Here is an 18739-nt window from a genome sequence, read left to right as displayed (position 1 = left end):
GCACACACCCCCATCCCCCAAAAACAATGCAGACAAAGAAATTATTCCCCTGTGTTCTCCTTCCTGCAGATTAAAGGAAACCTTAGCCCAAGCTCAGATGGAATTGAAGGGGCTGCAACGCAGACAACTCGCTCTGCAGGAGGAAATCCAGGTGAAGGAGAACACCATCTACATCGACGAAGTGCTGTGCATGCAGATGAGGAAGTCCATCCCGCCGCGGGAAGGCGATGAACTCACGGGCTGGGCCGGGGGCATCCGCCCCGAGGCCGTCTGCTAATAGTAGGGACAATTCAGATTCTCATTAAACTACATCATAAAACAATATACAGAACTCTGGTTTCAGGTCGGCAGCGAAACTTGAGTCAGTCTGGCACAATTTCTGGGGAGGTGGGGGAGGGATTCTAGCTTCCTTGAGGGGCTGGTGTGGGGGAGCGAGGTTCAATTCTGCCGCTGCTGGCTGCTGGCTTGGTGGGTGCTTGGCAATTCAATGCTATGCATCAGCGCAGGCCACTGAAAGTATCACAAGACTCCGGACGTTGTAACCGAGATTCATTTCAATTGAGTGGCTGGGCTGGATCCCCTATTCAGGCATGCCCCTCTTACTCAGGAGATGGGTTGCTACTGTTTCTCTTGGCTCTCAAAATCCCTTTTCCCTAGAAAGCAATGTAGTGATTGCTGACTTAACCCCTCCTGGCTGATCAATGGAAAGTCTAATCACGACTCACAAAACGTAGGTGAATGAGGGCGGACCTGGATCGGGAGCTCCCCCCGACCCCCCGCCGCCCTCCTGAGTGAAATGAGGAGAGATTAGGGACACAGGACCTTCCAGGTCTTAAAAATTAGATTTAGGAATGAAGAAGGGAGGAGCCAGGTTGCTGAGGTCTGGGGTCATGGTAATAGAATGGGACGTCTCTGGCTCCCAAGCTGGACGAGGGTTCGGAAGCTGGGACCCTGCGTGTCCGCAGTGAGTTGGACGGGGTTTGGCTTCTGCACAGACCTGTGAATTGCGGGTTTGGAAAACGACCACAACTGTTCCTGGGCTCTGAAGGCATCGTCTTTTGGTGAAGCGCGTCCTTTGGCGCCCCCACGCGGCAAGGAATTATATACATATGTTCTTTTTCTGAATGGAAACTCGTAAGAGTGTGGTGTTGGTTTCCAGAACAATTAGTAATCCTTGGGAATATATTTTCCCTTTAATAATAAAGTAACAGTAAATGAAAGGAGAGAAACCCCGAATTCTTATTCCTACTACACGTTCAAATCTGTGGTTAAGTGTGTAGATTCTGGGATTGGGTGTGTAGTTCAGTGGTGGAGAGCTTTCTTGGTACGTGTGGAGCCCCTGGATTCCATCCCTAGCACTAAAACAAAACAAAACAAAACAAAAACCAAACCAAACCAAACCAAATCAAACAAAACCATAGTAGGTTCTGGAGCCAGAAATCCCTGAGCTCAAGGTATACTGTAGCACCTACCTCATAGGGCTACTGGGGCACTGAATGAAATAACCTGTATAAAGGGCTTCATGCAGGGCCTGTGTCATGAGGACAAGGAATCAATAAATATGAGCCATTGGGAGCAGTTCCTATCGCATACCAGCATACTTTCTGCACAGTTATTCTCATGGCATAGCCTCAACTTTGTATAATTATTTTCATCCTTAATTGCATGTTGCAAGCAGTTTTTTATGTTGCTATGTCATTATTTTAATGCTTACATACCTCTTTAAAAGTCTTCACTAAGCTTGTTTTCATATACTTACTGTTTCTTTAGCTTTGCTTGTAGCCAGCTGCCTTCTGCTGAGCACAGCAGCTCAGGAACATAGCTGGGTGATTGTCAAAGGAAGACCTTTGCTGTTGGAAATGGCTCATTCATTCATTCATTCTTCCAACAGTGAAAGGACACTTTCCAAGAATGAAGCTCACTCTCTCAGTGCCTTGCCATGTGTGGAGCTGTTTCTACACTTTGTGCCGATATTTGGTTCCTAATGCTTATTGGACATCTGGTGATGAGGGCATAGAACCAACTGGGAATCAGGAGATGAAGATTCTAGTCCCCACACTTCCAGGAAAGTCCCTCCCTCTCTTAGGGCCGTGTGTAGTGTAAGAGAATTAGACTAGATGGTGCAGGACCCTTCCCATACCTGATGTTCCCTAAATCTGGCTGCCTAGCTCCAGGTGTGCTGTTGTGGGACTCAAGGACAATGTAGGACATGGACATAACTCCTGGGAGGTTGTTTGGAATCTACATGTCCACGGTCCAGATTAGGAATCTTAAGTGTCCATTGCTGTCAGTGAGGGGTGCTTCCAATCTGGGGTGGAGAAACCCTCTCTGAAGCCAAAAGCATGGGCTTAATGCTGATATGTGCCACCCTGACTCTGTACATCACCTCTTAGGGTGCTGAGCAAATGGGCAGCCCTGCCCATGTCCTGAGCAAGGTGGGAGCCCCATCTTTGCCCTCTGGGAAGTCTCTGGGTGCTCTCCTGCTCTGGTATAGCAGGATCCGAATATCCCACTTCCGTTTGGAGAGATGTCCTCAGAATTTGTGCTAACTCAGGAAGGGTTGTGAAGCCTGTCCCATTGGATGTAGCCCTCAGGGTTCTAGGGGAGATTCCTCATTTTGAATATAGCTCTATATGGCAGTCTCCGTGGTTAATTAAGTTCACAGGCTCTGTAATGACACATGGTTCAGAACAGCGCCATCACCTGTGGTGGATCCAGAACAAGGTACTCAGTTTCCCTGTGCTTCAGTTGCTCCATATGTAAAATGAAACTTAATAAAGCCTGAATCTATGAGCCAGGCATGCTGGCACATGCCTTTAATTCCAGCAATTTAGGAGGCTGAGGCAGGAGGATCACAACTTTGAGGCTAGCCATGGCAACTTAGCGAGTCTGTCTTAAAATTAAAAAAGGACTGGAGATGAGTGATAGAGCAACCCTAGGTTTAATCTTCAGTACCTCCCTGCAAAAACATCAATCTGTGGGATAAAATATGCTAAGACACTCAACAGTGTCTGGCATAAGCTATTTTTATGGGAAATATTTTGGTGTGGTTGAAGCGCTTTCTCAATATGTAGATACTAAATGCTATAACATCAAGATTTCAAGAGACCACATTTCTGTTAGCAACTTGACTCACACACTTCCTAGATCTCACTTGGCATCAGTGTGTTTTATTAATGAAATCTAGAATTAACTTCATATTTCATTGAAGGCATTTCAACTAGCCTGTGGTTGCAAAAACTTTTATAGCTAGTGAGTCCACCCTGTTCCATCCCCTCCAACCCACGCAAACCAGATATCCTTTCAAGATAAAAGAAAACCTTATTCTTAGATAATAAAACTTTTAATTTTTAAATGCCATTCTTTAAAATGGGAGTCATTTAAACATGAATTTGTTCTAGTTAGAACCAAAGTTGATTTGTCTATTACCAACATAAAAGAAACACAGCATCAAAGTTTTATATCTTCAGGGTTCAGTTAGCAGGAATGAATGGAAATTCTCCAAAGTAGCATACTGGGAAAATATCAGAAAGGTTGGGCCTGTCCCAGTAATCAATCTAGGTCATTTTATAGGTGAGGAAATAGCATTGTGGATGAATTCTTGTGTCATCCCCAAATTCATATGTTGAAATACTATCTCCTAATGTAATGCTGTTAGGACTTTATTAGGATTAAATGCAATCATGAGGGCTGTAGCCCTTCTGAATAGGATTAAGAGTCCTTGTAAGTGTTCTGAGAGCTAACTTCTTTCTGCTATGTGAGGACACAGCAAGAAGGACCCATCTAGAACTTGAAAATGGGCTCTCACCGGACCCTGAATTTGTCCATGCCTAGATCTTGGACTTCCCAGTTTCCAGAACTATGAGAAATAAATGCTTCATTTTTTAAACTGCTTAGCCTATGGTATTCTTAGCCGGAACCAACCAAGACATAGAGGTCCAGAGAGAAACAGGGGAAAGAAAGTCCTGTGTCCCTGGTCATCCTGGAATTTCAGGACTCTTGGTCCTACACTCACAGTTGTTTTCACTGTGGCTTGAAATCACTTCCCAGGCCCCAGTAATTTCTTTTCTTAGAACCACACCACAAGAGGAATTTCCAACCATGTCTATAGGACTATGACTTGCCCTCCCTGGCCACCATTCCTTTACCCAACATGGGCTGTTCGAGTCTGCCCATACAGGATTTTGAAATAGAAACACACTGGTGCTGGAAGTGACTGGAGGGTTCTGGAGAGGAGGGTCAACAATCTCCTGTGGCTGCAATTCCTAGAGCGCCCTGGTCCTCTCTTGCAAACAGTTGAATGACTGACCTTCCAATGACATGTTTCAATATTGTCCCTTTCTTGGCATAAGCTTCCAGAAGTTTCTCTTCTCTTAGGAACCTTAACCAACAGAGATTGAAGGAAAGAAAGTTGGCGACCCTGCTGGGACCAGAGAATGTGCTTTTGAATGTAAAGCAGAACTCTGAGTAGGTAGCAGGGTGACTTACTTATCTTCAAACTCCTGCACTCCACTGTGAAAGCGTCCCTTTCCAGGAAACATCCCTGCCCTCCCCAGGATTCAGCAGGAACCACCATATTTGGCCAACCTGCTCCCTGTCCCCCTCACCAGTTGATTGGAATGAGCTGCTAATGGAAATTGGGTAAACGACCCCTCTCCTGAGGAATTTGGACTTGGGACTAGGAGATTTCAGTCCTACCTGGCTGCTCTCTTGAATAGAGGAGATGTAGGCTTTGGAGTGTGGGTGACAGCCATTGTCTGTTATGTGGATGGGAAACAGCCAGTTTGCAAGAAGAGAAAAAGTAAAAACCAATGCATTAAGACAGACAGGGGAGAACTCTCGAAGCCCCTACAATTCCAGCTTCCTTGGCTCCAGGAGCTTCTTGCCCACTGACTCACAGTGGTTTTTTCCCTGTGGCTCCCACCATGGAGAGCAGCAACTCACAGGACATCGCTGCTTGACTGGAGGAGCGGCTTGAGGGTGGGTGGGAGCAGGATCACACCTGAAAGGGGATATTGAGGGAGAAACAGATATCGGCCTGATGGAAATGGAGTAGGACATTCCAAATATGGCACAGCATACGCAATGTCGAGGGATCTGAGTCAAATCTGTTTCCAGAGCAGTAAAGAATTGGTGTGGGTCCCTACAAAGGATGTTACCATCTCAAATCAAAACCAAGGAGGGCTTATTATAGACTTAGGAGACAAGTACCTGTTGATAATGTTGATGATCATGACAACCACTAATATGTTGAGCGCTTATGAGTGCAGTGCAAAATGTCATTCCCATTTTACAGATGGGGAAACAGAACCAGAGGCTTCATGATAGCATTCAGACTCAAGCAGCCTAATGCTAACTCACTTCTAAAACCATGATACCCCACCATTTAATAGTGAGAAAAGATGTTCTATGGAGAAACTGAGGCACAGAGCCAAAACCTTGCTTATAGTGACTCAGTGGCGGATTTAGAGACCAAGCTTAAAGTTTTCAGGTCTGATCTGAGGCTTTAATACCTTAATCTTGGGAAATCTGTTTCCTGTGATGACTCAGACTCTATCCTTTGCCTCAAGGTTTGGAAGGGGATGGGTAACCACAAGTTCCAGATGAATGCCATACATGGTCTTTTCAGAAACCATGATCAGTGACTCCATTTCCCAAATGCAGAAAAGTGTTGATGGAAATTATGAACTCAAACCCATGAGCTGATTTGGTTTGTGGATTCCCTACCCACCCTGCATCTGAGGGTACTTGCACTGGATTGTGGCTTTGGGGATACATCCTGTCAGGGCAGTTCTTCTCATGATGGTCTGACACACACAGATCCCCCAGGTGGCGGGGGGGGACAGTTTCCACTGCTGACTGCCTAACCAGCAGCCAAGCCCAACCCCCAGAGTCTCTCTTGCCCACCACTACTGTAGATGTTACATGAGCAAAATTCATTCTCAGTCTTCCTTGCAGAAAGGGAGATTCAGTCTGGCTATGAGATTCAGTTATGGCTAAGGAGGCAAAAGCTGCTGTCCTTTCTTCCCCTTCCTCCTGCCTTGACAATGGATGAGTGTTTGGGGCTGCAACAGCCTCTGGGAGACCATGGGGAAAGGCCAAGAGAAGCATAGAGTAGAAATACTTGTGCCAACTTGGGGACCCCCAAAATAAACCAGCAGTCAATCAACTCTAGACTTCCCATTAGTGAGAAAAACAAGCCTTTATTTATTTAAGGCACAGGTGCATTTGCTGACCCTTAGATTGGAGTGTATCCTGACTAATACCCCATGGCAGAGGATGGACCTTGAGATCAATCAGCTAGTCCAATATTTTTGTTCTCTCTCTGTTTTTACTCCAGAAATTTTTGTTGAACAAAATCTTATGACAGAATTGTGACTTTGAGAGTGGGGCTGTCCTTAGGTCACTGCAGGCATGTCCTTGAAGAGGATTGTGGAACTCTATCTCTTCCTTCTCCTCCTGGCTGCCTGGCCATGAGGTGAGCAGTTTTACTCTGCCACACACTTGTGCCAAGTGCTGCCTCACCCAAAGCAACCAGGCCAACTAATCTAAACTGTGAGCCTCTAAAACTGTGAGCCAAAGTAACCCTTTTCTCTTTGTAAGTTGATTTTCTTAGATATTTGTTATAGTAACAGAGGACTGGCTACCGAAGGGAGTATCTCCACATTTGTTTATTCATTCCCACAACAAGTATTTACAGGGCTCCTATTTACTGAGCCAGGGACTGTGCTAGGTGCTGATATTAGGGTGGATAAGAGCTCTCTGTCCTCTTGGAACTCAATCCAGAGGCTGATAGTAATGGTAAACAACAAAGCCATTTCCAGATAGTGAAAAGTGCCAGGATGGAAATAGGTGATGTGATAGGTGGTAGATGTCAGGCCAAGTGCAGGGCCACTTGAGATTGGGTGGTCAGGAAAGATCTTTCTGATGTACTGACACTTAAGTTGAAATAAAGGTGAATAACAAGAAGAGGTGAGCTTGTGAGTACCTGGGGGAAACTATCTCTTCTGTACTGTTTTGTGAACAGTCAGTGCAGTTGGAGAAAAGGGGTACAAGATGAGATCAAAGAGGTGGACTGAGGTCAAATTACGTAGACCAAAGTAAAGTTTAAGCCAGCTCCTGGAGAAAGACAGAACCAAGCAGGGGGTGCCTAGGGATGGAAGGTAGCTAGAGAGGAATGAGTCCTCCAGCTCATAGATCAAAATAATCCCGAGGGTGAGGGGCGTTTCATGAGGCCTGAATTTTAGCCAATCAGAGGCTGGGGGCGGATCCAGGGGTCCTGGGTCCTTGACCTCTCCAGTCTGTCTCATTTCTATTCATGCCATCTCGCACGTGCTCAGGAAGGGAGACCTACAGGGATTGGAGGGAATTCTATATTCCCCTGGTTTCCTGGACAATCCAGAAAGGAAACCCTGGTCTTCCAGCATCCTATCCCTTCCTTCAAGGAGAAGGGAGGAGTGACCCTTGAGGGAAAATCCTTCCCACCTGTCTAGATTGCTTTCCAGAGTGATGCTCTTGCTCCTGTGGGGCAGTGGTGGTGGCCAGGAGGCCAGCTGTGGGCCATGCCGAAGAGGGTGGCAAGCTCCAGAGGCCTAAAGGGCCTGAGGCACCTAGGTCGACTGGTTCTTCGGAGAGGGTCAAGTCCTGACCACAACACTGACCTCATGGTACTGTGGTACTGAATGATGTGTGCGAGGTGGGGTGTGGCGGACAGACCGTGGTAGTCTCCCCTCAGCCCAGCTCCTTTGTGCAGTTACTCCATATCATAGTGTTTTTTTTTTTTTTCCTATTTTTCAGCTTAATAGTTATACAACTCTGCATAGTTTTAAAAAACATAAATAGTATTGATCTGAATGTATTGCCCTGCAACTTGCTTTTTACATTTTAGCTATCCTGAAGGCTGTTCAAGTGAAGACAGGAAGATTCACACTAGTTATTAACTTATCACACTGCAGGGAATTACCAGCCTTTACGTCACCCATTCCCAGTGGATGGACTTTTTAGTTGGTTGTAATTTTCTGCTATTAGTAACAACCCTTCAGTGAGCATCGTTGTCATTCCTTCCTGAATTGTGTTTCTCTCTGGTTGTTTTATTCTTCAACCACAGGCAAGCTACCAATTATACCGACGAATGATAAGGTTAGAATGGGATCGAACAAGGTTCTGATGGGGACAGATTAGATGGAAGGGGATAGGATAAATTCTCTAGAGATGGCTTTGGCTCACAAAGCAAGCAGGCCTGGGCTCATTCCTGGTTTTGGTCTCAGCTTAGTAAGCTTTGGAGCTTACTAAGGAATGGTAGGTGGATCCCATCCCTGACCTCAGCCTTATTTTTTTCATTTGCAAAGAAAAAACAGTGAAGTTGGGTGAGAGGGCTTGGTGAGATGTGTAAGGTTTCCACCTGCTGAAATGCCTTGCATTACCAAACCATGGTCTAAAACTACACAATGGAACTGCTAAATTAATTGCACAGCATAAGGGTCATAGCACTGTGTTTTTTTTTTTTTTTTTTTTTTTTGCGGTGCTGGGGACTGAGCTATGTCCCCAGCCTTGCACAGTGTTCTTAATAACTACTTTAACAAAAGGCATGTTTGTCTTAATACTCAGATGAGTCAAACCAAAGCATATGTTGCTTTGAGTCTTTGTAAACTAAGGTGGAATCATCTCCTATCAATATTTTATTTTAATTCATTCAACAGATAGTGAGTGCTGCCCCGGTTTCCAGCACAGTTCAAGGCCCCGGGGATTCATTATGAACAAAGCAAATTTTCATGCTTTCAAGGAACTTACTTTCACTTGAGCATTTAAGATTGTGTATGTGTGCGTAGATCATATTTTAAACATCTGTGCTTTTGCATGGATACAGAGAAATATTAATCTAATTAATTTTCTAAGCATTACTCAGGGAAGTTCCACAATGTGATTTCTCTTCCTGTGTGATATTCAACAAATTAATAGGATTTTGTGGTTTCAAACTGTCAATTAAATTTTCTGTGGGTCCTCTCTCCAGAATAGCTCTTTGGGTAATATATATAAAGGATATATATCCATCAAAGAAGAGGGATATTTTATGTTTATAAAATATTGCTTCTTTCAAGTTGCAGTTGGTGATTTTTTTCCCTGAAACAATGACATCCATCATTCTAAACCCATCAAAATTTTCAGCAAAATGGATGGAAGTGGAGGACATTATGTTAATGAAATAAGTCAGACACAGAAAGACAAATATTGCATCTTCTCACTCACACGTGGAACCTAAAAAAGTTGGTCTTGAAGAAGAGGAGTGGAATAGTGATTACTAGAGACTGAAAAGGGTGGGGTAATTAGAGGGAGGTTGGATAATGGGTACCAAAATACAGTTAGACTGGAGGAACCTATCTAACCTTCAACAGCACGGTAGGATGACTATGGTTTATAACAACCTATAAATGTTTGTGGGTTTTTTTTTGGGGGGGGGGGTTCCAGGGATTGAACTCAGGGGCACTTGACCACTGAGCCACATCCCCAGCCCTATTTTGTATTTTATTTAGAGACAGAGTTTCACTGGGTTGCTTAGCACCTTGCTTTTGCTGAGGTTGGCTTTGAACGTGCGATCCTCTTGCCTCAGCCTCCTGAGCCACTGGGATTTCAGGAGTGTGCCACCATGCCCGGCTTATTAAAAATTTTTTTTTTAAGAACTTGAAAAAAGGAGTTTGAAGGCTCTAAACACAAGAAATGATAAGGAGATGGAAATGTTAATTACTCTGATCGATCATTATGCATTGTAGCCATGTATTGAATTACCATATTGAATTGTATTGTGTATAAACACATACAATTATGTACCAATTAAAAAGAAAAAATAAAATTATAACAAATAATAAAGATCACAAAGATGTATTCATATCTCTCTATTTTACTAAATATACTTGATTCTTATGATCTGTATTTGTTAAACCAAAACTCTTTGAGACCAAGGGATCACTGAAGTAAGAGAGTGTTATGGTTTGGCTCTGGAATGTCCCCCAAAGGTTCAAGTGTTGGAGGCTTGGTCCCCAGTGCAGTAATGTTTAGAGGGGGGGCTTTGGGGAAATGATTGAATCATGAGGCCTCTGACTTCATCAATGGATTGGTCCCCTGAGGAATTCAGTGCTGAATGGACTACTTGGAGGTGGTAGAAATAGTAGGAGGTGGGACCTAGTTGAAGAGAGTGGGTCCTTGGGAAGTGTGCCTCTGGGTACTCTTTCTTGTCCCTGGCCCCTTCCCCCCTACCTCTCTCTCTGCTTCCCAACCACCATGAATTGATCAGCTATGTCCCACCACACCCTCTCTACCACAATGTCACCATGATGTCATCACACCCTTTCCACAATGATGTTCTGCCTCACCAGAGGCCCATAATGATGGAACCAACCAACCATGGACTGAAACCTCTGAAACTGCGAGCCAAAATAAATCTTTCCTTCTTTAAATTGTTTTTCCTCAGGTATTTGGTCATGGTTTTTCATCCAGCAAATACAGAAGGTCTATTGAGACATTACAGGGGCTAGCCAGAAAAAAGGACTAGGTCTGGGACCATTCCTGCAGCTACCAGCAGCAGGGTTAAGTAGTAGTTGGAAAAATGTCCACTGGAACCAGAGCTAAAAACGTTTTTATAATGAAAATTGGGGAAGCAAAGCATAAGGTACTTATATTTAAATCTGCATTGGCTAAAGATCAGAGGAGCAGGATAACATGAAACAAGAAAAGTTTGGAATAGGAGGACAAGTCATTTTTTCTGGATTGGTTGAGATTGTAAGCAGGAGGTGATTATACCTGGAGAGTCATCAGTCTGGGATTGAGTCAAAGTTTTAAGGTCCATTCCCGAGTGTGGAATAAGCTCACCCCTATTCACTGAATGATTTTCCTTAACTCTTCCCCTCTTCCATCCTCTGGCCCTTGTAATTAAATTTACTTCTCAGAGTTTTTCTGTTACTGTGTTTTACACAGTAGCATTTCTAGGTTAAACACAAATCAAACAAACTTTCACTGATCTTCTCTTCCAAATGCTTTTGCACTTAATGGAATCCCAGCATAATTGATTCCAAATCTTGCAGTGGGATGCAATATGTAGTAATTTGGAGCGTGGCTCTGGAATTGGGGTGGGTTTGACACTCATTTCCAGCACATTTTACATGACTTCAGGCAGGTTAGTCTTAAAAAACTTCAGTTTCTTTATCTCCAAAAGAGAGGTAATGGTAGTCTCTACTTTCCAGAGCTACTGTGGGGATTACATAGAACTGTGTGAATTAATACCTAGCATGTAAACATTAAACAGGTGATCCATTTAATTGTCTGTCTGACATGGGCTATGTGAGGGAAGCAGGGGCATTGGATTCTTCCCATTTTATTGTTTACATGGAAGAAAGAGCTCTGGGTTCTGAATCAGGAAAGTACAGTATTTGTTCTGCCACCAATAGACTGTATGGCTCTAAGTCACCTTCTTTTCCTTCCTCAAGTCTATTTTTCCACTTATTAAACAAGATATAAACGACATTCATTGAATACCCAGGGGCCAGGCTTGTATATTGTATTTTGTGCATTAATTTATTCCTCTCTTTACACACAGAGTAGCTAACACTCCAGGAGGTTAAATAGTCACCCCAAGGACACAGGTAAGTGGCAGGTCAGAGCTCAAACCCAGGCTGCCTGGTTCCCAAGGCCAGATGCTTCAGGCCAATGCAGCCATTCACATCCATGCTCAGCATCACAGACCTGTGTCCTAAGATTGATATCTGAAGGGCCTCAGAGATAATGGGATTTCTCAGCTCTTCCCATTTTACAAATAGTGAAAACTAAGACCTAAAAAGAACAAGGAACTTAATTCAAGTTCACACAAATTAGTGGCCCAAATGGTCTCAGGATCTAGGTTTTAGGCTCTTTCTGGCCCAGAAAGTCAAAGGACCATCACTGAGTCTTTTCAAAAGCAAAAATCTGCTCTTACATTGTCAGTTTGCCTGCAGATAATGATTTGCACTTCAGTTTGATCAAATACCTGCTTTCTTTACATATTTGGGTTTCAGAGTGTTCAGAATGATATAGCAAGATATTACAGAGTAGCTTGTAAACAGCAGAAATTTCTTTTTCCCAGTTATGGAAGTTTGTTAGTCTGAATTAGGGTACCAGCATAGTTGGGGTCTGGTGAGAAACCTCTCCTAGGTTGCAGTATGCTAACTTCCTTTGTATTCTTACATCATATTAAGAGAGTGAAAAAGTTTTCTGGGGCCTCTAAAGGACACTAATCCCATTCATGGGAGTCCCACCCTTGTGACCTAATTATCTTCCAAAGACCACCCCCCCCACTCCAAATATTCTCACCTTTGGAATTATATTTTATAATACATAATTTTTGGAGAGTATACAAATGTTCAGTCCATTACAACTTGGACATGCTGGGACATGTTGGCCTCAATTACTTTGTCATCAGGGCTTCATCAGCTAAATAGCCAACAGCTAAAAGGAGATCCCAGAGTCAGAATGTGTCTCTTGCTCACCAAGAACACATTGGAGCAGTTCAATTTATTTCTACAAAAAAGCCAGGTGCTCTTTGTAGACCCTTAGCCCTATGAGGCATGCAGAAATCTGTCCTCCACCCCACCCCCTTGCTCTGTACTGGAGAAGAAGGACAAGCATAAAAAAGAAACTGTCACTCAGAGAGGAATACAGAGGTCATAAGTCAGTTGACTGTCTCCATCTACTATTGGAATTTGAATGTGGCAATTTAAAAGAAGAGGATGATATTTGCTTTAACATTTTAAATATTAAATTTAAATATTCAACAACCATCTGCACTATGACTCTCCTGCTGTTTGAACCTGGTTCAGTTCCTCTGGGGAACCAGACTGATTTTGTAGCAGTTCTCTGTGTAGTCAGGGGATCTCTGAGGGTCCCTGGGTCCTCCTTTCAAGGGCTCTATGAGGGGGGTTTCAAGATGGCGGACTAGAGGGTGGCTGCATTTCATGTTGCTCCAGGACTCAGGATTCAAAAGAGGAGATATTGAGAAAATTGGGACCAACTCAAAGCAGCTGGGTGAGTCTCTCCCGTTGTGGAGGCGTTCCGGATGGGGCGGTAGTCCCGGAACACAGGGAACTTTGTGAAGTAGAGCTGCCCAGCAAGACACCCCTCCCCCCGCTGGAGCAGTGAACTCGGACAACTGGGAGCATCATAGAGGAGGCCGCTCAGCACAGTGCTTGGACTCGGAGCAACCACTGGGGCTCCAGGCGGCTGCCCAGAGGAGGAGCTGTGCGGAGAGCTGTATGGACTCAGAGTGACCTCTCCTGAACACCGGGGCCTGCCCGGAGGAGGAGGAGGAGGAGGAGGAGGAGGAGTGAGGCGGGTCGCTTGGACTCGGAGTGACTGCACCAGAGCTACAGGTGGTTGCCAGAGGAGGAGCTGCGCGATGAGCTGTTTGGACTCAGAGAAACCGCTTCTGAACACGGGGGCGGGGGGGCTGCCCGGAGGAGGAGGAGGAGGAGTGCAGCGGGTCGCTTGGACTCAGAGTGACTGCATCAGAGCTCCAGGCGGCTGCTCAGAGGAGGCGAGTGGTGAGTTGTTTGGACTCAAAGCGACCGCTCCTGAACATAGGGGGGCTGCCCAGAGGAGGAGCGCGGTGGGTCACTTGTCTCGGAGTGGCTGCACCAGAGCTCCAGGCGGCTGCCCGGAGGAGGCGTGCAGCGAGTCGCTTGGACTCAGAGTGACCACTCCTGAACACCTGGGGGGCTACCCGGAGGAGGAGGAGGAATGGGGCGGGTCACTTGGACTCGGAGTGACTGCCCAGGGCTACGGGTGGTTGTCGGGAGGAGGAGGCGCGCAGTGAGTTGCTTGGACTCCTAGTGACCGCACCAGAACACTGGGCGGCTGTCCAGAGGAAGAGGCGTGCAGCGGATCACTGGGACTCAGAGCGATTGTACGGGGCTCCAGGTGGCTGCTCAGAGGAAGGGCTGCATAGCCAGGCAATTAGGTGCAGAGCAGGGTCCCAGGACCTAGTCTTCTTGATGGAAGAGCTGCACAGAGACACACTTAGGGGTGGAGTGAAGGTTCCAGGACTGCGGGCAGATTCTCTGAGGAGATGCAGCCTAAAGAGACTCATCTGCGAAGGGTGAAGCTCCCAGGCCCAGGAGGTAGGTCTGGGCCCCTGTGAACGTTGCAGAGGAAGGCAGCCCGGCCCAGGCGGTAGTTGTAGATTGAGGGGAACCTCTAGGAGGGAAACTGACCAGCGAGACCTCCCCACTGGGTGAGTCTTCCCTGCCGGGTGAGGTTTTCCCACAAGGACGGTAAAACCAGAGACACAGGCCCAAACAGGCCTTGCCTCAGCCCGCAGCCTAGTTCCCCTTTGGATGACCATTCGTCAACAAGTGGAGGCACCTCTGCCCACTAGCAGGGAATACACCCCACCTGAAGGCCACCACCCCTAGAGAGGCAGCTTCCTTGTGGAGCACTGCACTATCAACTTCCTCCAAGACTTCAGCCCACTGAAGGCTAACGGTAGAAATCTTCAGGGACATTATAAGTCAATAGAGGAAATCTGCAATATCTCAGCGGTCCACTGATACCTAAACAATACGAGAAAACAAGGGAAGAAAATGCCCCAAACAAATCTAGATGTTACATCAATAAAACCCAATGACAGCATGGCAGAAGAAATGACAGAAAAGGAGTTCAGAATGTACATAATTAAAATGATCAAGGAAGCAAACGATGAGATGAAAGAGCAAATGCAGGCACTGAATGATGAGATGAAAGAGCAAATGCAGGCATTGAATGATCCCACCAATCGACAGTTAAAAGAGCAAATACAGGAAGCAAAAGATCATTTCAATAAAGAGTTAGAGATATTGAAAAAAAACCAAACAGAAATCATTGAAATGAAGGAAACAATAAACCAAATTAAGAACTCCATAGAAAGCATATCCAATAGGATAGAACACCTGGAGACAGAACCTCAGATATTGAAGACAAAATATTTAATCTTGAAAACAAAGTTGAACAAACAGAGAAGATGGTAAGAAATCATGAACAGAATCTACAAGAATTATGGGATATCATGAAAAGGCCAAATTTAAGAATTATTGGGATTGAGGAAGGCTTAGAGAAACAAACCAAAGGAATGAACAATCTATTCAATGAAATAATATCAGAAAATTTCCCAAATCTGAAGAATAAAATGGAAAATCAAGTTCAAGAGCTTTATAGGACTCCAAATACACAAAATTACAACAGACCCACACCAAGGTACATTATAATGAAAATACCTAACATACAAAATAAAGACAGAATTTTAAAGGCTGTGAGAGAAAAGAACCAAATTACATTCATGGGGAAACCAATACAGATATCAGCAGATTTTTCAATCCAGACCCTAAAAGCTAGAAGGGCCTGGAACAACATTTTTCAAGCTCTGAAAGAAAATGGATGCCAACCAAGAATCTTATACCCAGCAAAACTTATCTTCAAATTTGACGATGAAATAAAAACATTTCATGATAAACAAAAGCTAAAAGAATTTACAAAAAGAAAGCCAGCATTATGGAACATTCTCAGCAAAATATTCCATGAGGAAGAGATGAAAAACAAAGAAGAAAATCAGCAAAGGGAGGAATTATCCTAAAGGAATTGTCAAATAAAGGAGGAGCCAAGTCGTGTCAAATAAATAAATAAATAAATAAAATTTAAAAAATGAACCAAGTGACTGGGAATACAAATCATATCTCAATAATAACCCTGAATGTTAATGGCCTGAATTCATCAATCAAAAGACATAGACTGGCAGATTGGATTAAAAAGAAAGATCCAACAATACGCTGCCTACAAGAGACTCATTTCATAGAAAAAGATACCCATAGACTAAAGGTGAAAGGATGGGGGAAAACATACCATGCACATGGACTCAGCAAAAAAGCTGGAGTATCCATCCTCATTTCAGATAATGTGGACTTTAAGCCAAAGTTAGTCAGAAGGGATAAAGAAGGACATTTCATACTGCTTAAGGGAAGCATAAATCAGCAAGATATAACAATCATAAACATCTATGCCCCAAACAGTGGCTCATCCATGGATGTCAAACAAATCCTTCTCAATTTCAGAAACCAAATAGACCATAACACAATAATACTAGGTGATTTTAACATGCCTCTCTCACCACTCTACAGATCTTCCAAACAAAAATTGAACAAAGAAACCATAGATCTCAATAACACAATCAATAATTTAGACTTAACAGACATTTATAGAGTATACCATCCAACCAAGAGGGAATACACTTTCTTCTCAGCAGCACGTGGATCCTTCTCTAAAATAGACCATATATTATGCCACAAAGCTAACGTTAGCAAATATAAGAAGATAGAGACACTACCTTGTATTCTATCAGATCATAATGGATTGAAGTTAGAAATAAATGAAAGAGTAAAAAACAGAAACTACTCCAACACCTGGAGATTAAACAATATGCTATTATATGATGAATGGATAACAGAAGATATTAGGAAGGAAATTAAAAAATTCTTAGAGGTAAATGAGAACAAAGAAACATCATATCAAAATCTCTGGGACACTATGAAAGCAGTACTTAGAGGGAAATTTATTTCATGGAGCGCATTTAATAAAAGAAGTAAAACTCAACAAATAAACGACCTAACACTACAGCTCAAAGCCCTAGAAAAAGAAGAACAGAACAGCACCAAAAGTAGTAGAAGACAGAAATAGTTAAACTCAGAGCTAAAATCAACGAAATTGAAACAAAAGAAACAATACAAAAAATTGACAAAATAAATAGTTGGTTCTTCAAAAAAATAAACAAAATAGATAAACCTTTAGCCACACTAACAAAGAGAAGACGAGAGAAAACCCAAATCACTAAAATTCAGAATGAACAAGGAAATATCACAACAGACACGACTGAAATACAAAACATAATTAGAAGCTATTTTGAAAATCTATACGCCAACAAATTAGAAAATTTTGAAGACATCAACAGGTTTCTAGAGACATATGAATTGCCTAAACTGAACGAGGAGGACATACACAATTTAAATAGACCAATTTCAAGTAATGAAATAGAAGAAGTCATCAAAAGCCTACCAACAAAGAAAAGTCCGGGACCAGATGGGTTCTCAGCTGAGTTCTACAAAACCTTTAAAGAAGAGCTCATTCCAATACTCCTCAAAGTATTCCATAAAATAGAAGAGGAGGGAACCCTCCCAAACTCATTCTATGAAGCCAATATCACCTTGAAACCTAGACCAGACAGAGACATATCGAGGAAAGAAAATTTCCGACCAATATCCTTAATGAACATCGACGCAAAAATTCTCAACAAAATTTTAGCAAATTGCATACAAAAATATATTAAAAAGATAGTGCACCATGATCAAGTGGGTTTCATCCCAGGGATGCAAGGTTGGTTCAACATCAGGAAATCAATAAATGTAATTCACCATATCAATAGACTTAAAGTCAAGAATCACATGATTATTTCAATAGATGCAGAAAAAGCATTTGATAAAATACAGCACCCCTTCATACTCAAAACACTAGAAAAAATAGGGATAGTGGGAACATTCCTTAACATTGTAAAGGCCATTTATGCTAAGCCCATGGCTAATATCATTCTAAATGGTGAAAAACTGAAAGCATTCCCCCTAAAAACTGGAACAAGGCAGGGAAGCCCTCTTTCACCACTTCTATTCAATATTGTCCTTGAAACTCTAGCCAGAGCAATTAGACAGACTAAAGAAATTAAAGGGATACGAATAGGAAAAGAAGAACTCAAACTATCCCTATTTGCTGATGCTATGATTATATACTTAGAGGAACCAGGAAATTCCACCAGAAAACTTTTAGAACTCATAAGTGAATTCAGTAAAGTAGCGGGATATAAGATCAATGCACATAAATCTAATGCATTTTTATATATAAGTGATGAATCTTTGGAAAGAATAATTAGGAAAACTACCCCATTCACAATAGCCTCGAAAAAAATAATATACTTGGGAATCAATCTCACAAAAGAGGTGAAAGACCTCTACAATGAGAACTACAGAACACTAAAGAAAGAAATTAAAGAAAATCTTAGAAGATGGAAAGATCTCCCATGTTCTTGGATAGGCAGAATTAATATTGTCAAAATGACCATACTACCTAAAGTGCTATACAGATTCAATGCAATTCCAATTAAAACCCCAATGACGTACCTTACAGAAATAGAGCAAGCAATTATGAAATTCATCTGGAAGAATAAGAAACCCAGAATAGCTAAAGCAATCCTTAGCAGAAAGAGTGAAGCAGGGGGTATCGCAATACCAGATCTTCAACTATACTACAGAGCAATAGTAACAAAAACGGCATGGTATTGGTACCAAAACAGACAGGTAGATCAATGGTACAGAATAGAGGACATGGACACAAACCCAAATAAATACAATTTTCTCATACTAGACAAAGGTTCCAAAAATATGCAATGGAGAAAAGATAGCCTCTTCAACAAATGGTGCTGGGAGAATTGGAAATCCATATGCAACAGAATGAAACTAAACCCATATCTCTCACCATGTATGAAACTAAACTCAAAATGGATTAAGGACCTCAGAATCAGACCAGAGACCCTGCAGATTATAGAAGAAAAAGTAGGCCCAGATCTTCAGCCTGTTGGCTTAGGACCAGACTTCCTCAACAGGACTCCCATAGCACAAGAAATAAAAGCAAGAATCAATAACTGGGACAG

The 18739-nt window shown here is 43.0% G+C and overlaps 1 protein-coding gene across 3 annotated transcripts in view; it reads left to right on the top strand.

Annotated features, from left to right (window-relative positions):
- The window catches only part of TEKT1 (tektin 1), a 53678-nt gene extending 43870 nt beyond the window's left edge, over positions 1–9808 (top strand). For 2 of the 3 annotated variants that reach the window (XM_079134114.1, XM_079134112.1), the window contains one exon: positions 70–6006. In XM_079134114.1, the coding sequence (XP_078990240.1) occupies positions 70–277 (208 nt within the window). In that variant the 3' untranslated portion in view covers positions 278–6006. Of the gene's footprint in view, positions 1–69; positions 6007–6340 lie in introns of those variants that run through there. The other variant, XM_079134113.1, reaches the window with a different exon arrangement.
- The last annotated feature ends 8931 nt before the right edge of the window (positions 9809–18739 follow it).

Source organism: Sciurus vulgaris, assembly GCF_902686455.1.
Source record: "Sciurus vulgaris genome assembly, chromosome: 3".
Lineage (NCBI taxonomy): Eukaryota > Metazoa > Chordata > Mammalia > Rodentia > Sciuridae > Sciurus > Sciurus vulgaris.
Note: the sequence above shows the minus strand (reverse complement) of the source record. Positions and strands in the feature narration are given on the sequence as shown.